Source organism: Phyllostomus discolor, chromosome 12, assembly GCF_004126475.2.
Source record: "Phyllostomus discolor isolate MPI-MPIP mPhyDis1 chromosome 12, mPhyDis1.pri.v3, whole genome shotgun sequence".
Taxonomy (NCBI): domain Eukaryota; kingdom Metazoa; phylum Chordata; class Mammalia; order Chiroptera; family Phyllostomidae; genus Phyllostomus; species Phyllostomus discolor.
The window spans coordinates 3,118,758-3,137,261 of NC_040914.2; the positions used below are offsets into that span (position 1 = coordinate 3,118,758).

At 42.5% G+C, this 18,504-nt stretch overlaps 1 protein-coding gene across 3 annotated transcripts in view; it reads right to left on the reverse strand.

Annotated features, from left to right (window-relative positions):
• Positions 1 to 13,942, reverse strand: part of PDCD2L (programmed cell death 2 like) — a 32,953-nt gene extending 19,011 nt beyond the window's left edge. Inside the window, exons 1-5 of one of the 3 annotated variants that reach the window (XM_028529351.2) lie at positions 13,770 to 13,929; positions 13,493 to 13,659; positions 13,315 to 13,375; positions 11,796 to 12,151; positions 10,080 to 10,190 (exon numbers count right to left, since the gene is read on the reverse strand). In XM_028529351.2, the coding sequence (XP_028385152.1) occupies positions 10,080 to 10,190; positions 11,796 to 12,151; positions 13,315 to 13,375; positions 13,493 to 13,659; positions 13,770 to 13,877 (803 nt within the window). In that variant the 5' untranslated portion in view covers positions 13,878 to 13,929. Of the gene's footprint in view, positions 1 to 10,079; positions 10,191 to 11,795; positions 12,158 to 13,314; positions 13,376 to 13,492; positions 13,660 to 13,769 lie in introns of all 3 variants that reach the window. The other 2 variants (XM_028529350.2, XM_036012404.1) reach the window with 2 other exon arrangements.
• Positions 13,943 to 18,504: the final 4,562 nt, after the last annotated feature.

The following is an 18,504-nucleotide window of genomic DNA, read 5'->3' on the forward strand; positions in this document are numbered from 1 at the left end:
TTTTAGAGAGGGAAGGGGGAGAGAGAGAGAGAGAGAGAGAGAGACATCAATGTGCAGTTGCTGTGGCCATGGCCTGCAACCCAGGCATGCGCCCTGACTGGGAATCGAACCTGTGATACTTTGGTTCGCAGCCCACGCTCAATCCACTGAGCTATGCCAGCCAGGGCTCAATAGGCCCTATTAATAAAACGAAAGGCAAGCCACAGACAGGGTGAACACATCAGAAATGTATATAATCTCAAAAAGAACTCATATCTTGAAAATATGAAGAATTCCTACAGTTTAGTAACAAAAAGATAAATGACCCAATAAAAATACGGGCAAAAGATCTGAACTGATACTTTCCCAATGATGACAGAGAGAGATGGAAAACAAGCACTTGAAAACATGTTCAAGATCCCTAGTCGTTAGGGAAATTAAAACCACAAGGATATACTACTACTACACGTCTTGTGTGGCTAATATTAAACACTGATCATATGAACTACTGGCAAAGATGTGGAGGAACTAGAATTCTTCAAACACTACTGAAAGATATGTTAAATGGTTATAATCACTTTGGAAAACAGTCTGGTTGCTTCTTAAAAAGTTAAACATATACACATCGTAAATGCCCATACAAAGACTTATACACTAATTTTTATAAAAGCTTTATTTATTATAGCCAAAAAACCCCAGATATAATTCATCAACAGGTGACTGGATAAACAAATTATGGTATATTCATACAACAGATTACACAGAAGTGAAAACAAATGAACTATTGATATGTGCAACAAGGATGGGGAAATAATGATGCTGAAAAACTCAGAGCCCACCAAAAAAGTACATCCTGTATGACCTCATTCATAAAAAATGTACTAAGGATAGAAACAAAAGATCAGTGGTGACCTAGGGATGGGAAAAGAGACACAGGACAGACAAGAGAAAAAATTTACAAAGGAATATGAAGAAACTTCGGTGTGTGTGTGTGTGGGGTGACATTTTTTTTTCTTACCTTGATTGTGGCAATGGTTTCATGAATGTGAACATACGTCGAAACTTAGCAAAGTAGCCCTGGCTTGTGTGGCTCAGTGGATTGAGCACAGGCCTGTGAACCAAAGGGTCGCTGGTTTGATTTCCAGTCAGGGCGCATGCCTGGTTTGCGGGCCAGGTCCCCAGTGGGGACACATGAAAAGCAACCATGCGTTGATGCTTCTCTCCCTATCCTTCTCCCTTCTTTCCCCTGTCTAAAAATATATACATAAAATCTTAAAAAAAAAAAACTTAGCAAAGTATACATTTTAAATATGGGCATTTGTTCTGTCAACAGTATCTCAATAAAGGTGTTTAAAAATGGATATAAACACACATTCCACTACAGAAGATATACAGATGCCAAATAAGCATGTGAAAAGATGCTCAGTATCATTAGTTACTAGGAAAATGAAATTTAAAACCACAATGGAATACCACTACTACCTACTAGAATGGTTAAAATTAAAGACTGACAATATTTTCAAAACCACCACCAGGCTAAGTCTCTGTCAACTAGTCTTGTACTCAATGTGCTTTATTTAATGATTATTTTTTAAATTGTTTTTTCCTTTAAAGATCGTATTTTAGTTAGAGAGGAAGGGGGGAGGGAGACAGAACAGGAAACATGGTTGTATGAGATACTGGTTGCCTCTCACATTCCACCAGCCAGGGACCTGGCCCACAACCCAGGTCTTCCATAGATACCTTCTCTGTGAATGCTTTGCCTTTTTCACCTGCATTCGCTCAATTATCTTAAGTCTTTCTCTACATTCGTACTTTGATTTTTAGTCAAGTCTTTTGTTATATTCTAAATTCATTAAATGTATCATATTGTGTGGCTTGGTTTCCTTAACAATTCAATTTCCCTTGGCATCTCATGGTTTCTTTCTTTTCTCACCTTTGATCTCTTGGTTTCACTGAATTCATTCTTCTGTATCTTAAAAAATCTGCTGGGAATTAGGTGTTCCTTAGATCATTTTCTTCCAGATATGGTTCTTGACTCATTTTTGTATGTACCATTCATTTAATTTTACTGCCCACAGTATAATTACGTGAGTGGTATGCCACTTTTCATCAAGCTCATACCTTCACGGGGGCAACTCTGTTTAGATCACCTACTTGCTCCAAAATGGTATGTGGGGTTTGTTACTGGTTTCCTGTCAACCTTCTATCTACGGTCTGTTTTTTCTCTCTTCTTCAAGTGCAGTTTTCATTTCCTCTACTTTTATGTAGGTGGTAAAAGACAAGGAATTGGGGTAAGACGTAGTTCTGCTAAGACTGGATGCAGTCTTTGCTAGTTACACCTAGGCTTTGTTTTTACTTCTTAGAAAGGGCAAAGTCCCATGTTGGGAGAGAGCCCACTTACACAGGGGAGAAGTTGGCCTTGACTTCCCTATCATTGCTCCACCTCACGGGACCCAGTAACTTTTATTTCTGAGAGGTAATCCCTAATTCCACACACCATCACCCCATCATACCCAATTCTTTGTCCAAGAGACAGTTCCACTATCCCCTACATCAGAAAATACAGATTTTCCTGCTTCCTTCTTTCCAGATTCGAAATTATTAGTTTTCAGAATTTTGTGATAAAAGAGGGCTGCATGGTTAGAACCTACACTAAACTGTACCAGAAATGTCTATGCCTTTCTCTATAAAAGTAAATCAAGTACTTGTACGAATACATGTGAGGCACAGAATAACATTACACATTTTGATACTATATCCTGAGCTGCCACTTTGAGTTTTGTGGTATTCTCTTTTTATTTCAACTTTGATGGAAGGGATTTTCTTTTTAATATTTACAGCTGGCCCTTGAACAATAAGGCAGGGAGCCGAGAGGTCAGAGGCACCCATTTGGTCCAAAATCCAAGGATAATTTTTGACCCCCCAAAACTCAGTCATCCCTTGGTATACATGGCAGACTGGTTCCAGGACTCCCAGTTACCAAAATCCAGGGATGCTTAAGTACCGTATATAAAATGGTGTAGAATAATGCATACAACTGGCCTCTGCACCTGCAATTTCCCAACCTTGGATAAATACTATCCTGCAATCTGTGGTTGCCTGAATTTGAGGGTGTGAAATTGCAAATACTAAGGGCTGGCTATATATTTATTAAAAAAACAACAACATGTAAGTAAACCCCTGCAGATCAAATCCATGTTGCTCAAGCGTCAACTAGTTAATGGCATTTGTTTTTTTTTCTATTTTATCTTTGGCTGACTTTTACCTTTCATATTTATTGTGTCAGGTATTAGGGGGAAAAGATCATTTGACTTCACTATGCCCACTCTCTCAAGATCCATTTTCACAAGTTTTCACTGTCATTATTTTTATATACACCTGCTGAGTACATCATTTCCTCTGAGGCCTCATTGGCATGCTACTTAAAAAGGCTTTTATTTTCCTCACTTATCACTTCTGGAAATCATAAGACATGTGTTTTTAATACTAGAATATAAAAATCTTAGTCCTGGCTGGTGTGGCTCAGCGGACTGAGCTCCAGCCTATGAACCAAAGGGTCACCGGTTCAATTCCCCGTCAGGGTACATGTCCAGGTTGCTGGCCAGGTCCCCAGTAGGGGGTGCGTGAGAGGCAACCACACACTGATGTTTCTCTCCTCTTTCTCTCTCCCTTCCCCTCTGTCTAAACACAAATAAACAAAATCTTTAAAAAAAAATCTATAAAAACAGCTTTGTGTCATTTCCTGCTGTATCTGAAGTACCTGTAACAATGTCTTTTTTTTTTTTAAAGATTTTACTTATTTTTAGAGAGAGGGGAAGGGAGGGAGAAAGGGAGGGAATGAAACATCAATGGGTGGTTGCCTCTCACGGCCCACTTACTGGGGACCCAGCCTGCAACCCAGGCATGTGCCCTGACTGGGAATTGAACCACCAAAGCTTTGGTTCACAGGCCCATGCTCAATCCGCTGAGCTACACAAGCCAGGGCGTGTAACAGTGTCTTGCATCTAGAACAACAGACTCAATAAATATTTGTTACATGAATGAACATGTTTACACCTCACGGAATCTTCCTTATAAATTAGGGATTAAACCTACTTTACAGAACAGAAAATAAAAGTCAAGTCATCTGCCCAAGGCAAAATCTTCTACTGTCAAAACCAAGGCTCTTTTCACCCCCACCTTGTTTGAAAAGGTGTAGTTCCAACAAAGACTCAGTGAAGTATCAACTATATGTGGGCACTGCACTTTGCACAAGAGTTATATACTGTTCTCACCGACAAAGAATTTATAGATATCAGGTAATTCAGTAGACTCTTGTCCTAAAAGCATGAAGAATTCATAAACATGCCAATACTACTAAGAGATCCTAATAGATCTGTTTCCCCAAAATGTAGAATAGATTTCAAACAGAAGTTAGGATTTATATGCATTTTACAGAGTATTTCTGGTTATCACCTCATTTAATTCTCATGGGAATCCTATGAAATAGGTAGCTGTATCATCACCCTTACTTTAGGGATAAGGCACTGAGGATAATAAGGTTAAGAAGGACTTGGATTCAAGATCCTATACAGCACTTGTTACTTACTACAAAAGTAATGTCTTCAATATACAGAACTTGTATAGTAGAATGCGTAAGAAAAATAAAATACAGAGTAGTAACAAAGATTTAATTAATAAAGATTTAAATCAGCCCTGGCTGGCATAGCTCAGTGGACTGAGTGTGGGCTGCGAACCAAAGCATCGCAGGTTCGATTCCCAGTCAGGGCACATGCCTGCGTTGCAGGCCACATCCCCAGTGGGGGCCACATGATAGGCAACCACACATTGATGTTTCTCTCTCTCTTTCTCCCTCCCTAAAAATAAATAAAATCTTTTTTTTAAAAAAGGCAGGTACTTTCTCAACTAAAAAAAAAAATTTAAATCAAACTGACAAGAACACACTCTGTAGTCCAAGAAAAATCAAGACCCCTGTGCTCCAGATGACAGCCTCAGCACTCATCCAGCCTCACAAGCCGGCACCTCGAAACCCCTTCTGTTGTCTTCCCATCTTTTCTTCTCACATTCAATGGTCACCAGACCTGCTGTTATCCACATGTCTGAATTTATCTCCTCCTTCCCATAACCTCTGCCGTGCTCCAGACCCTCTTACCATCTCTCACCTGGATTCCTTTCTCTCTGAGTGATTGTACCACTTTCCTGGCATCCCCTAGCCATGGAATAAACAAATTTTTTAGGAAGAAATGGACTGAAAACATACCAGATGAGCACCCAATCCATGTCAGTACTAGGTACCAAGTACAGGGGGCACCCAGTTTGACAAGAAAGACAACTAGGGTATGTGTCCTAAAGGAAGTCAAGGTATGAAGCTGCTCTCACTTCAAACACCATGACGTCTAGCTCACTGAACTGGCCCATCCCCACCACCACGCATTTGGGTACTTTTTTCCCTAGTCAGTGACCTCCCTGACTTGGAGCATTCTTGCCTTTTAGTCCATCCAGCAGGGCTGAAGGCCAAAGCCTGTCTCTCCTGCACGATGCCTCCCCTGAGACACCATGGCACAGGCCTCTCTCAGCCCTCCTCTGTATTTCCTGCATACTTGTTCACAGCTCCACTGTCACTTGTCATAGTGTACAATGTTGTCCGCCTCCCTGACCAGACTGGGTAGTTTGGCGATCAACACCAAGGACAGTAGTTATTGGTCCTCCTCCCACCCCAGCACACAGTAGCTCATCCCTTTAGTAACAGGGGCTCACTGTGGGCAGTGAGTGAAGTAGCCCCTCCTCCGGGATGATCTCCAGCTGAGAATCATGGCTGCTACTGAGGTACCACATGCTTAAAAAACTGTTTAAAATGAACACTCTGTTGAAGGTATCATAACCTGGGCATGTTTCCATGAGGTTGTATGTGTTATGAGATCTCTAGTTGCCACACCTAATTAAAATAAAGAGAAACAAAATAAACTTATTTTCATCAATAAAATTAGGATGCAGGAATCAAAAGTGTGACTTTGTACTAAGCAGTAAAAACTACAGCCAAACAATATATAGCAAGAAACTGAAACAAACTGGATGGGAGCATTTAAAGACCCAGTGATATATATAAATATATATGCAAGCAAAGTAAAAAAACAAACAAATCAAGAAAATCAATCATAATAAAGGGCTAATCTCCCTAATATATGAATTCCTAAAAATCAAAAGAACCAAGAACTTATGGAAAAATGCATAAAGGCTATCAATAGAAATGATTCAAGACATAGGGAAAGATAACAATAAGAAGATAAAAAGCAAAGTAATATTATACCAAGACGTTCTCCCCCCCTGAATGGACGGCATGAAGCCATACTATGGGTAAGGTTATGAGAAAGCAGACACTTAGACTGCCAGTAGGAATTAAAAGTGTGATAGATCGCCAGGAGGAATTGAAGTCCTATGGGAGTCACTTTGGTGGTATCAATCAAAATTACAACTGCATATGGCTTTTGCTTAACTATCCCACTTCAGGGAACATATCCTACAAATATACTTGTACACACACAGGATATCATAGGTGCAGTACTGTCAGTTAACATAATTTGTAATAGCAAAAATTTGGAAACTACATTAAATGCTCATCAAAAAGAAGTATTGAAGGGGGGAATGGTGGGGGGAAAATGCAGACAACTGTAATTGAACAACAATAAAATAAAAAAACAGAAATATTGACAAGGGGCTACAGTATTATAAAGATTATTTTTAAATAAAATTCTCAATGTAAAAAAAAATACAGTACTCCTAGATATAGTGCAGCTAAAAAACCAAGAACGTGCCTAGAATGCATCCTTTTGTGTAAAAAGAAGGAAAGTAAAATGTAATCATTGTAAACGCTTATACATGCATAAAAAAACTATGAGCACATGCAGGGAACTAACAAGAGTGGTTATCTCAGTAGATTAGGGATGGTAAGAACAAAATCATTGTATTTACACACACATACATACATACGCGCGCGCGTATACATTTTTTTTTAAAAAATCCTCATCCAAGCCCTGGCTGGCATAGCTCAGTGGATTGAGCTCGGGTTATGAATCAAAGTGTCGCGGGTTCAATTCCCAGTCAGGGTACATGCCTGGGTTGCAGGCAATGACCCCCAGCAACCACACATTGATGTTTCTCTCTCTCTCTCTCTCTCCCTCCCTTCCCTCTCTAAAAATAAATAAATAAAAACTTAAAAAAAAAAATCCTCATCCAGCCCTGGCTAATGTAGTTCAGTGTATTGAGCATGGGCCTCTGAACCAAAGGATAGCCAGTTCGATTCCCAGTCAGGGCACATGCCTAGATTGCAGGCCAGGTCCCCCAGTGGGGGGCATAAGGGTGGCAACCACGCATTGATGCTTCTCTCCCTCTCTTTCTCCCTACCTTCCCCCCTCTAAAAAATAAATAAAATATTTTTTAAAAAATCCTTATCTGAGGATATATTCATTGATTTTGAGAGAGAGAAACGTCAATGTGAGAGAGAAATGATCAATACATGCCCTTACTAGGGACCGAACCTTCAACCTAGGTATTGTGTCCTGACGTGGAAAGAAGGAATCAAATCTACTGGTGTACGGAACAACATTCCAACCAACTGACCCGCCAGCCAGGGCACATACAATATGTATGCATTTTTATATTGAGATTTAGTAATATATCACCTATTGAAATTTTAAGTTAACTTCGGCAAGATGGAGGAATAGGCGGACGCACCGTACCTCCTCGCACAACCAAGAATAGAACAACAATAATTTACAGACATAATATCACTAAGAGCTGTCAGAGGATTTATCTGAATGGAAGACAGACAGCCAAGGAGTTGAAGTAGACCCGTTCATCCAGACTGGTAGGGGATGATGAGCCGGGCGGGCGCGGGGCTGGCGCAGGTTGGCAGCGTGCAGAGGTCGGGGGAAATCTGGCGCAAAATTGGCACGACAGCCATCTGGGGCACAAGAACGCAGCGGTAATCCCTGAGTATGCAAGCAGCGGCTGGGGGAACCAGTGGGGCAGCGATTGTGGACCAGGGCAGAGCTTGCAGCCCAGGATCCCAGGGAAGTGTCTGAGCCCAGGAGAACGGAACTGCTGCCATTGTTCCCTCCCATCCCCGCTCTAGCCCCCGCCCACACATATAACGTCACAATCTAGCGACTGGGGTGCCCAGCCCCGGTGAACACCTAAGGCTCCGCCCCGCACCGTAACAAGAGCGACCAGACCAGGAAAAAAAAAAATAGGAGAGACAGGGAAAGACATGACATGTTTCCAGCAGAACAGATCAGTCCCCCAGGACTCATCCTTTTGAGCGACCAAGAATTAGCCAATCTATCAGATGCACAGTTCAAAGCACTGGTGATCAGAAAGCTCATGGAATTGGTTGACTTTGGGCGCAATTTAGATGAAAGGAAGCAGGTTACCATAAAAGAGATGCAGGAAGATACACGGAGGAGAGCCAATAGTGAAAGGAAGGAATCTGGGTCTCAAAACAATACAGTGGACCAGAAGGAAGATAGAATCAACCAAGCAGGAAAGCATGATGAAATAAGAATTCAAAAAATCGAGGAAAACCTTAAGAGCATCCAGGACACCTTTAAATGTTCCAACATCCAAATTATAGGGGTACCAGAAGGGGAGGAGCAACAAGTGGAGAAGTTATTTGAACAAATAATAAAGGAGAACTTCCCCAATCTGGCAAAGGGAACAGTCTTCCAAGAAATCCAGGAAGCTCAGAGAGCCCCAAAGAAGTTGGACCCAAGAAGAAACACACCAAGGCATATCATAATTACATTACCCAAGGTAAAAACGAAGGAGAGAACCCTAGAAGCAGCAAGAGATAAGGGGACAGTAACCTACAAAGGAGTTCCCATCAGACTGTCAGCTGATTTCTCCAAAGAGACCTTACAGGCAAGAAGGGGCTGGAAAGAAATATTCCAAGTCATGAAAGGCAAGGACCTACATCCCAGATTGCTCTATCCAGCAAAGCTCTCATGTAGAATGGAAGGGAAGATAAAGTGCTTTCAGATAAGGTCAAATTAAAGGAGTTCATCATCACCAAGCCCTTATTTTATGAAATGCTAAAGGGACTTATCTAAGAAAAGAAGATAAAGAAAAGACATGTATAGTAAAAGGACAGCAAACTCACAATTATTAACAACCACACCTAAAGCAAAACCAAAAGAAACTAAGTAAACAACTAGAACAGGAACAGAACCACAGAAATGGAGGGCACATGGAAGGCTAGCAGCAGGTGAGTGGGAGGAGGAGAGAGGGGGAAAAGGTATAGAGAATAAATAGCATAGAATGTAGGTTGAAAATAGATAAGGGGAGGGCAAGAATAGTATGAGAAATGTAGAAGCTAAAGAACTCACAAGTATGACACATGGACATGAACTAAAGGGCGGGAACGTGGGTGGGAGAGGGGTACAGGGTGGAGGGGAGTGAAGGGGGAAATGGGACTACTGTAATAGCATAATCAATAAAATATATTAAAAAGAAATTTTAAGTTAAAAAATTAAAAAAAAAAAAAGGAAAGAAGATGAACCCTAGCCAATGTGGTCCAGTGGGCTGGGTGTTGTCCTGCACGCAGAAAGGTCGCAGATTCAGTGCCTGGGCTGTGGGTTCTGTCCCTGGTCAGTTCAGTCCCCAGTCAGGGCACATACAAAAGGCAACCGTAAGAGATGTTTCTCTCTTACATCAATGTTTTTCTCTCTCCCTTTTCTTCTCCCTCCCCTTCTCTCTAAAAGCAGTAAGCATGTCTTCAAATGAGGATTAAAAAAAAGAAGAAACATTTTGAAAAGTTGTTAATACATAACTAAACCCTCAATATCAATGAGTGTCTACTGAAAAGGAAAAATTATAAATATTCTATGGTCTCAATTATATTTTTTAAAAATACACAATACCTACCTACATGCATGCATCCAAATGCATAAAAAAATAAGTGAACGTAATACACTAAATCTTAGCCTCTCAGTTTGAGGAAAACGGTGGATTTCGGTTTTCTTGTTTTACTTTCCTATGTTTTCCAAACTAACATATATTACTTTTATAAGTAAGAGAAACAATGGGAGAAAATGCACCTTTACCTCAAAATCTGCTCCTGACAAGCCGCAATTCTCTTCATGAATTTGTAAAATATCTTATCTCCACTTCTAATTGTGGTCTTCTCATATTTTTCATTACCATCACTAGGAAGACTAAAAAGAGAGGCGGAAAATACTTTTGAGTGTCTATATCCAAAGAATTACAATACTTAGAAAAAAAGACAAGATAATTAAAAAAATTTTTAAACCAAAGTTAGCATATGCACACAATTAAAATATCACAAATTTAATGTATAACAGTGATCCCCTACACAGCCTTTCCCAAGTCCTGCTCCCTAGCCATTTTCAACTCTGGGATAATTATTTACTATTTAAAAAGTTGTTATAGGACCTGGCCAGGTAGTTCAGTTGGTTAGAGCACTGTCCCAACATGCCAAGGTTGCGGGTTTGATGCCCAGTCAGGGCATACACAAAAATTAACCAATGGCCCTGACCAGTGTAGCTCAGTTCGTTGGGGGTCATCACACAAAGGTGGCTGGTTCAATTCCTGGTCAGGGCGCATGCCTGGGTGGTGGATTCCATCCCTGGTCAGGGTGCATACGAGAGGCAACTGACCGATATCTCTCTCTCACATCGATGTCCCTCTCCCTCTCTTTCTGCCTCCCTTTCCCTCTCTCTAAAAAATAAACAAATAAGTAAATAAATATTTAAAAAACAGAATCAACCAATTCAGGAGTAAATAGAATAACAAATCAATGTTTCTCTCTTCCTCTTTCTCTCTAAAAATCAAAATAAAATAAAAGAAATAAAAAGTCATTATATCCATTGATTCTCCATTTCTTTCTCCATTTATGCATTATTTTCAAACACCAATATGTCTTGATGCAACCCAACATTATTCTGAAAAAGCTTGTGAATGAAAGAGCTCTGACAGAGAATCTGGTCGTCTCTCCAAACATCCTGTTGTAATTTTATTATAATAGCAAAAATAATCATTCTTGCCCTGGCTGGCGTAGCTCAGTGGATTGAGCGTGGGCTGCGAACCAAAGTGTCGCAGGTTTGATTCCCAGTCAGGGTACATGCCTGGGTTGCAGGCCATGACCCCCAGCAACCACACATTGATGTTTCTCTCTCTCTCTCTTTCTCCCTCCCTTCCCTCTCTAAAAATAAATAAATAAAATCTTTTAAAAAATAATGATAATAATCATTTTTATGCTTAGAGGGCTTTGGTTTATATAGTCTTTCAGGACCTACTCTCTCATTTGATTCCCAAAACCATCTGATGAGACAGACAATAAATATCAATATCACTCCCACTTTACAGGTCAAAACTGAGGCTCTGGAAGGGTCTCTCAGGTCCTAGGCCAGTTTTGGAATCATGGCCAACAGTCAATGAACAAATGGCACTTTTCTAACTTACCTGCTTCAGTTATATACTTAGAAACAGAAAACAAAGTTAGGAGAGAGAGTGAACACATCTTCTTCTGTAAGTAGTTGGCATCCCTACCTTGTTTGTTCATTTTCTTGAGGGTGCTTATAAATAGAACAAAGTGTTTTCAAGCTAACTCAAAGGTGCCTAAGATCCACCGGTCTCTGACTCCCTTTCTTGCCCAAGAGGACTAAAACACAAAAGTCCTACACACACAGTTCTGCCTGAAAAAGTTTTCCCAGGTTCTAGGGTAAAACCAAAGGGTATCTATCTAGTGTGGCAGCTTTCTGATCAAGTCACTTCTTAACCTCAGCTGCACACATTCTCACCTTTGGGAAAGCAACTGTTCCATATCAATTCCTTCTCGCTGTTGATACTCCCTGAGAAGACTATGAGCATGATCTAGACTGACAACACCGCTGTAATCATCCTCATCTACGACACAGATGTAGTAGGACAGGAACTGTGGCACCATAGAAGGTACCCCAGGAAGCACAGGAACAGCAGCACCTGGTACAGTATCCTGAAGGCGGAGGTCTTGGAGCTGGGAAGTCCAGTCTATGTCTTTGGCACTGTTAGAATCATTTCCAAAATCCAAGGTAAGCTGTGGTGAAGGCCTCTCCTCATTATCACTTCCCCAGTCATCTGCACCTTCACACCAATACTCAGCTGCAAGGCCATTTTCCTGTTTCTGGAAAAATATCCAGTGAATGAGGTCCAGGCACACCTAGGTAATCTCACCTACTCCTTTGGCTTCATCCGGTAGTCCCTACACCCCCCTGAGGGAGACTTCACACCAGCCATTTCCCCTCTGGCACACTCTGATTCACTTCCTGGGCCCCATTTACTCAAAAGCATGTCGGAGGTGTCAAACAGTGTCTTTCCTTTTTAGGGGCATTACAGCAGACGTGGGACACTGTCTTCACCCACCCATTCCAAACTGTGTTGTGCTTCATGTAATGCGGAATCTGGCAGGAAAGAGCTACATTTTCTAGACTCCTTAGCAGCAAGTGGTCCAGATATGATGAGGGTTCTGCTAATCAGGTCCACTAGCCGGAGAGACCAACTTGTGAGGCCATGAAGCAAAAGTTTGTAGATGGAGAGACAAAGCAAGGCTCTGGGGTCAACAGTTCTGACAAGGGCAGCTTTCAGTTCACCTCTGCTTCCTGACTGCAGCAGAGGCAGAACAGCAGCTCCCTGGCAGGCCAGTTCTGAGGTGTGGTTCTGGAGGTCATTCCTGGAGTTGCCTTCTCCAGGCTGTCCAAATAAGTTAGCAAAAACCTACTTTTAAGTCTATCTCACTTTTAATAAGTCAAAGTGTTTTTCTATTACCTTCAACTGCACCCTGACAAATATAGGCAGACACCACACTCATCTTTTTATTCACAGTACTGCTAGTACTATGCCTGGCACATGTAAGAGCTCAGCACATGCATAAAGCGTCATTTACAGGCAAAAGGAGGCTGAATTTTGTTCTGCAGCTACCAGTTTGCCTGACTTTTGGATTACTGAATTCAGATTTCATCTTACTAAATGTGTACTATACATAAACACATACCACAATAAGAATATTATAAACACATGTATGTATTACACACAACCGTATATGTACATACACTCATACTTTTCCCCAAATAGAAAAATCAATCAGCTATGTGTCTCAAGACCGTCGGTGCATATTAAAAGAAACAACTAATAAAACCTTAAACAAACAGCATTTTATGGTTCAGAAAAGAGCAAAAATCACTCCAAAGTATTTCAAAGAACACAGCTTAAACTACGTCTTAAACAATATTCTAGCAAATACCCTCAAATCACAGCAAATGCTAACATACACAACCGCTTTACCTGAGTGTCCGGCGCCTCTTTCTTTCGCATCTGCAGGAACTGGGAACGGAACACCTTCCAGCTGAAGGGTAAAGATAACTGCTGTGAGCGCTCCAATCCCGGGGCGACCGGCACCGCCCCTAACTTCCGCCCGCACAGCAGAAATGGCCGAAGGGAGCTCTGGAGCCCGCCCACCTACCTGCGCTCCCCGCCGCTGGCACAGCGAGGACTGGGGCAAGCGAACACGTGCAGGAGCCGATGAAACGGGGAGCTTTCCAGCGGGCAGTACACCTGCACGACCAAGGCGAGGGGCTGCCTGCAACGTTCACACACTGGCCTCGGCGCTGCTACCGCGGGCAGGGCGTCCTAAGGGCAGAGGCGGCGCTCAGACCCTACTGTGCCGCGGAACGGAGCCCACTCCTTCACCTCGTAGCCTCACCAGCACCCGCCGACCCCAGTCCGAGGCCCCACCTCACCGGAAGGCCGCCAAGCTTGCTAGCAGTCCAGGCGCCCGGCCCCGCAGGGCAGCCGTGCACCGGCAAGTCTCGAAGGCCGAGCAGCACGGGTTTCTGCAGGGCCGCCATGACAACGGGGAGCCCCGCGTGGAAAGACAACTACGGGAGCCGAGTTGGTACGCCCTCTGCGCAGGCGCACCTCCTGCTCCCGCCCGCCGGGCCCACCACTCCTAAAATTAAAATAAAGGTTCTAACCTCAGAAAAGCTGGGGCGGGGAGCGGGGAATAACCTTTCCTAGGGTGGCGTGCTGAAGTCACCTGGGCGACTTTCGCTGTTCTGGCCTCAAAATCCGGGATCCCAGGCTTTCATGTGACTCGTAATGCACCGCAGTAGGGTGGCACAGTCTACTGTAAAGTGCTATTGCCACAGTTTTACCTGAAATAAGCGGGAAAAGAGCATTATCGTTAACAAGGAAAAAAGAAGTCTTTAATTTTTTAAAAGATTACACATCAAAATGCTTATAGGTGAAATATCTAGAACTTGCCAAAACATGTTGGAGGAGTAGATAAAATAAGGCCAAGTTGATAATTATTGAAATTTGGTGTCAGACACATGGAGGCTTTTTATAGTTTGTTGTATGTTTGAAATTTTCCGTGATAAAGTTTTTCATATGCCTGTGTCACAACATAGCTGAACTTCAAAAAACATGCTAAGTGCAAGAAGCCAGACACAAAAGGCCACATTCTGGAAACACGGTGAATTTTAAAAGATGAAGAAATCAGATCAGTGGGTTTCAGAGGTAGGGATTGACCACAAAAGGGTGCCAGGAACTTTTTGGGGTGATAAAAATGCTGAATATCTCAGTTGTGGTTACATGACTGCATACATTTGTCAAAAATTCAGAACTGTACACCAAAAGAATGTAAATTATGTCTCAGTAAACCTGACTTTTAAAAAAGGCATGTTGCAAAAGCATTATTTCAGGCTTCATACCTAGTGAGCAAAAGAAGAGTGTTTTTGAGGACTCACACTGCTACCAAACTCAAGGGGTTCACCACTTGGAGGGCTCTATTTAAAAATGAGACATGGTTGTCACAAGACAGTCTTGTTTACTTGTAGCAAGTAAAAGAGACAAGATTTAGAGCCAAAGCTCTGCCTCCTGGAAGGGAGGCTTAGCCATTACTAATGTACACTATTTGGTCAATTACATGTTGATATCCTCTTTGCAGCTGGCTACTTTCATCAGGTTGAGTTCCCATCAGCTTATCCTGTGTACAGCTGAATCTGCAAAATACTGTGCTACATGTTAACATTTAGCAAGAATACCATTTAGAACTGCAAAGACTGAGACACTTGTCCATTCTAATACCTCAAAAAATACAGGTGACTCAAAGTTTGGCTCCAGCCCCAGAAAGGACTTGGAGATGAAACTGTTGACGGGAGAGACCTGGTTTTTCTTGCTGGCATATGTAAAGAATTATAGACCAGCACATCTATTAGCGTGTAATGAGTCTATTAGTGATTCTTTTCCATGGAAGAAAATGGGACTTAGCTAGAGTGGAGGATGAAAGGCATAGTTTCCAGGGCAAAGAAGGGCAGCAAAAGTAAGAGTGGCTGAAGACCAGGGTAGCAAGCCCCCGGGTGGCCCAAGAGCCAGGAGCCCAAAGAGCGCCCCAAGGTCCCTAGAGAGAGCGAGTCTTTTGTTCTGAGGACTTACATAGTTGGTGGATGGAAGAAAATAGTTACATATTGAGTAAAAGTTACATTAAGGGGTAAATGTGGTGCTAGCTTTGAGGGGGGGAGGTGACTACTTAAACAGGTATGTATGGGGATATCTTAACCCAAATCCTTATCTTGCTCCAGACTCCATTTGTTCATTTTGTTATAAAACATATACATGACAGGAGGCAGTTAATTAAAATTGGGGCACTTTCCTCAAGTTATTTATGGGCTTTTTCTATAAGCATTAGGGACTCCCTTGTAAAACAGATAGTGACCAGAGGTAGACAATTAACCAAAGTTTTCTTATGGGCTCCTTCTTTAGGCACCGTGGACCCTCTCCTACATTCCAGGCCCTGGGATGAAAGTACAGTTTCAAGGCTTTCTTTCCCAGATAGTGGGAATGCTACATAGAATTTCAAGGACTTCCCACCTTTCTTGCTACTATAGTGTTCCTAGTGATGTTGGAACACCTGGCAATATTATTGGACCAGGCTCAGGACTACTGAGTTAGTGTATGAGAATATCTCCTTCCTCCTCCCTGCCTCCATTTACTGTTCATTCTACCTAAGCGATAAATGCATTTCCTGGCAACCAGGATGCTAGACACTGGCCAGCAACAGCAGTGTAATCTCAGAGTTCTTCCTATGCTGTCTCCTGCCTCAAAACCAGTTTAATCCTGGTTTATTAATGCCAATCTGATAGCTTAAAAAAGGGCTGTGAGCCCTTGTTGGTGTGGCTCATTTGGAGTTTTGTCCTGCAACTGGAGGGTTCAGGTTGTTTCTGGTCAGGGTACATGCCTGGATTGCGGGATTGCTCACAGGTGTAGGCGTAGGCGTGTGCAGGAAGTGACCAGTTGATGTTTCTCTCTCTCTGTTTCCCTTCCTGTCACTTCAAAAGCAATGAAAAAATGTCCTCAGGTGAAGATACAAAAAAAAAATTATTTTAAAGGGCTGTGAAGTCTGACTTTGGTGTTCACTTCAGGTCTATCCAAAGAGCTGGATGATTTGACATGTTTCCCATGACATACGTTTATTTTTATTTTATTTTAAAGATATTATTTATTCAATTTCAGTGAGGGGAAGAGGGAGATGTGTGACAGAGACAGAAACATCAACTGGCCAGCAACCCAGGCACATGCCCCAACATGGAATCAAGCCGGCCAGCCCCCAGCTTGCAGGCCAGCCCTCAGTCTACTGCGCCACACCAGCCGGGGCTCCCATAACATATTCATAAATTACAGCAAAAAGAATCAAACTTCAAAATTCTTATTATTCTTGCTACCACAGTAATACAGCCTCTAACCGTTACCGATCACTCTCCAACACCGGTCACGTGTCTACATCATAACATCACCTGTTACAGTGAAGTGTGAGGGCAACATGAAGGCCTGCCACGTGAGATGAATTTTCAGGGTGTTCATTGCTGCCACATTCTGGAACCCCAGAGGCAATTTAACATCAAAGTTGACAATTACATCATTGCAGAGTCCTTGGAACAATGTAACAAAAAGTGCTTACACGTGTGATTTGAGGGATCCAACTTAACTTGTGATTTTTCTAGGGTTTGGATTACCCGACAAACTCACACAAATAGACAAGTTACAATACAGTTTATTTGAGGAAATACAGAATAAAGATGCCGAAAGCTGCTTTAATCTTACACTGAGGAGCTACCTGTTTGTGATGGTTAACTTTTCGTGTGTGTCAGCTGGACTAAGGGATTCCCAGGTAGCTGGTGAAATATTTCTGGGATTGTCTGCAGTGTTTCCAGAAGAGCATTTGAATCAGCAAGCTGAGGAAAGAGGAGCACCCTCCCTGGTATGGCTGGGCATCGAGACAGCTGGAATAGAACAAAAAGGACGAAGGACGAATTCTCTCTTCTTGAGCTGGGACATCCATCTTCTGTTGCCCTTGGACCTCTGAGCCCTTGGTTCTCAGACCTTCACTCTGGGATTTACACCAGCGGCTCCCCCGAATTCTTAAGCTTTCACTCAGACTGCGGTGCACCCTGGCTTCCCTGGTCCTTCTGCTTGCAGACGGGGTATCGTGGGACTTTTCAGCCTCTATAATCAGATGAGCTGATTCCCACAGTATATCTCAGATAACCATGTGTATCGTGTTGGTTCTGTTTCTCTGAAGACCTTAAATTCATACCCACCCAATACTTGAAACAACAGGCAGCCTTGGGACACTAAAGCGGCAGCCACAAGTGATGACAGTGGGACTGATGAGGGGTAGGAGAATAAGAAAGGGCAAAGTGACACATGGCCAGTGGTCATGTGCCAGTTCCTCCTGCATAAGACGAGAGAACTGGCAGCTGGTCCAGCGCAGAGGCCCATTGCTAACAGAGCTTTCATGGGAAGCCAAGTTAGCCCGAGGGTCTGCAGAATTTTTTGGTGTTTATTTTGTAACGGAGGAAGTGGCTCTGATGGGAAAGGCCTTCACTTTACATCAGTTATATTAAGAAAGAAGGTGGGTCAGCAGGAGCATAAACAGAGCTCACCTGTCAAAGAACATCTACCGCAGCTGCAAAGGTGGGGTGAGAAGGGGACATTTTCATTTCTGCAATTAATAAAACCTACTTCACCAATAGAAAGATGAGGAGTGCTGACCATTTCCAAGTATCATTTCAAGTGGACATTCGCACCGGTGTGGTCACTTTTGAGAATCACGATATTCACCAAGACTATGGGGGTGCAGTTTGCCCTCTTACAGGAGCAAAAAAACATGAATCCTGGGTTTCTGTCTTACGGAAAGTCTGTGGCCAAACCAGAGCACAGCTCAGCAGTGGGCAACCCAGCAGAGAATGGGCTAAACGCAGCCTTGCTGGCAGGGCCTAGGGCAGCGAGTTCCCCGTCTGGATTTTGTCTCCTGGGCTGAAGGATAAGTCCTGACAGCTCAGCCTCTGGCCTTCTCATCGATTCTACCCATCGCTCTTTAAAACCCCTTTTCTCCTTAATTAGCCAGATATATTATTTAATAACTTGAATAAAAGATAAAAAAAGAGTAGTTCATTCAAAAATCCTTTTTTCCCC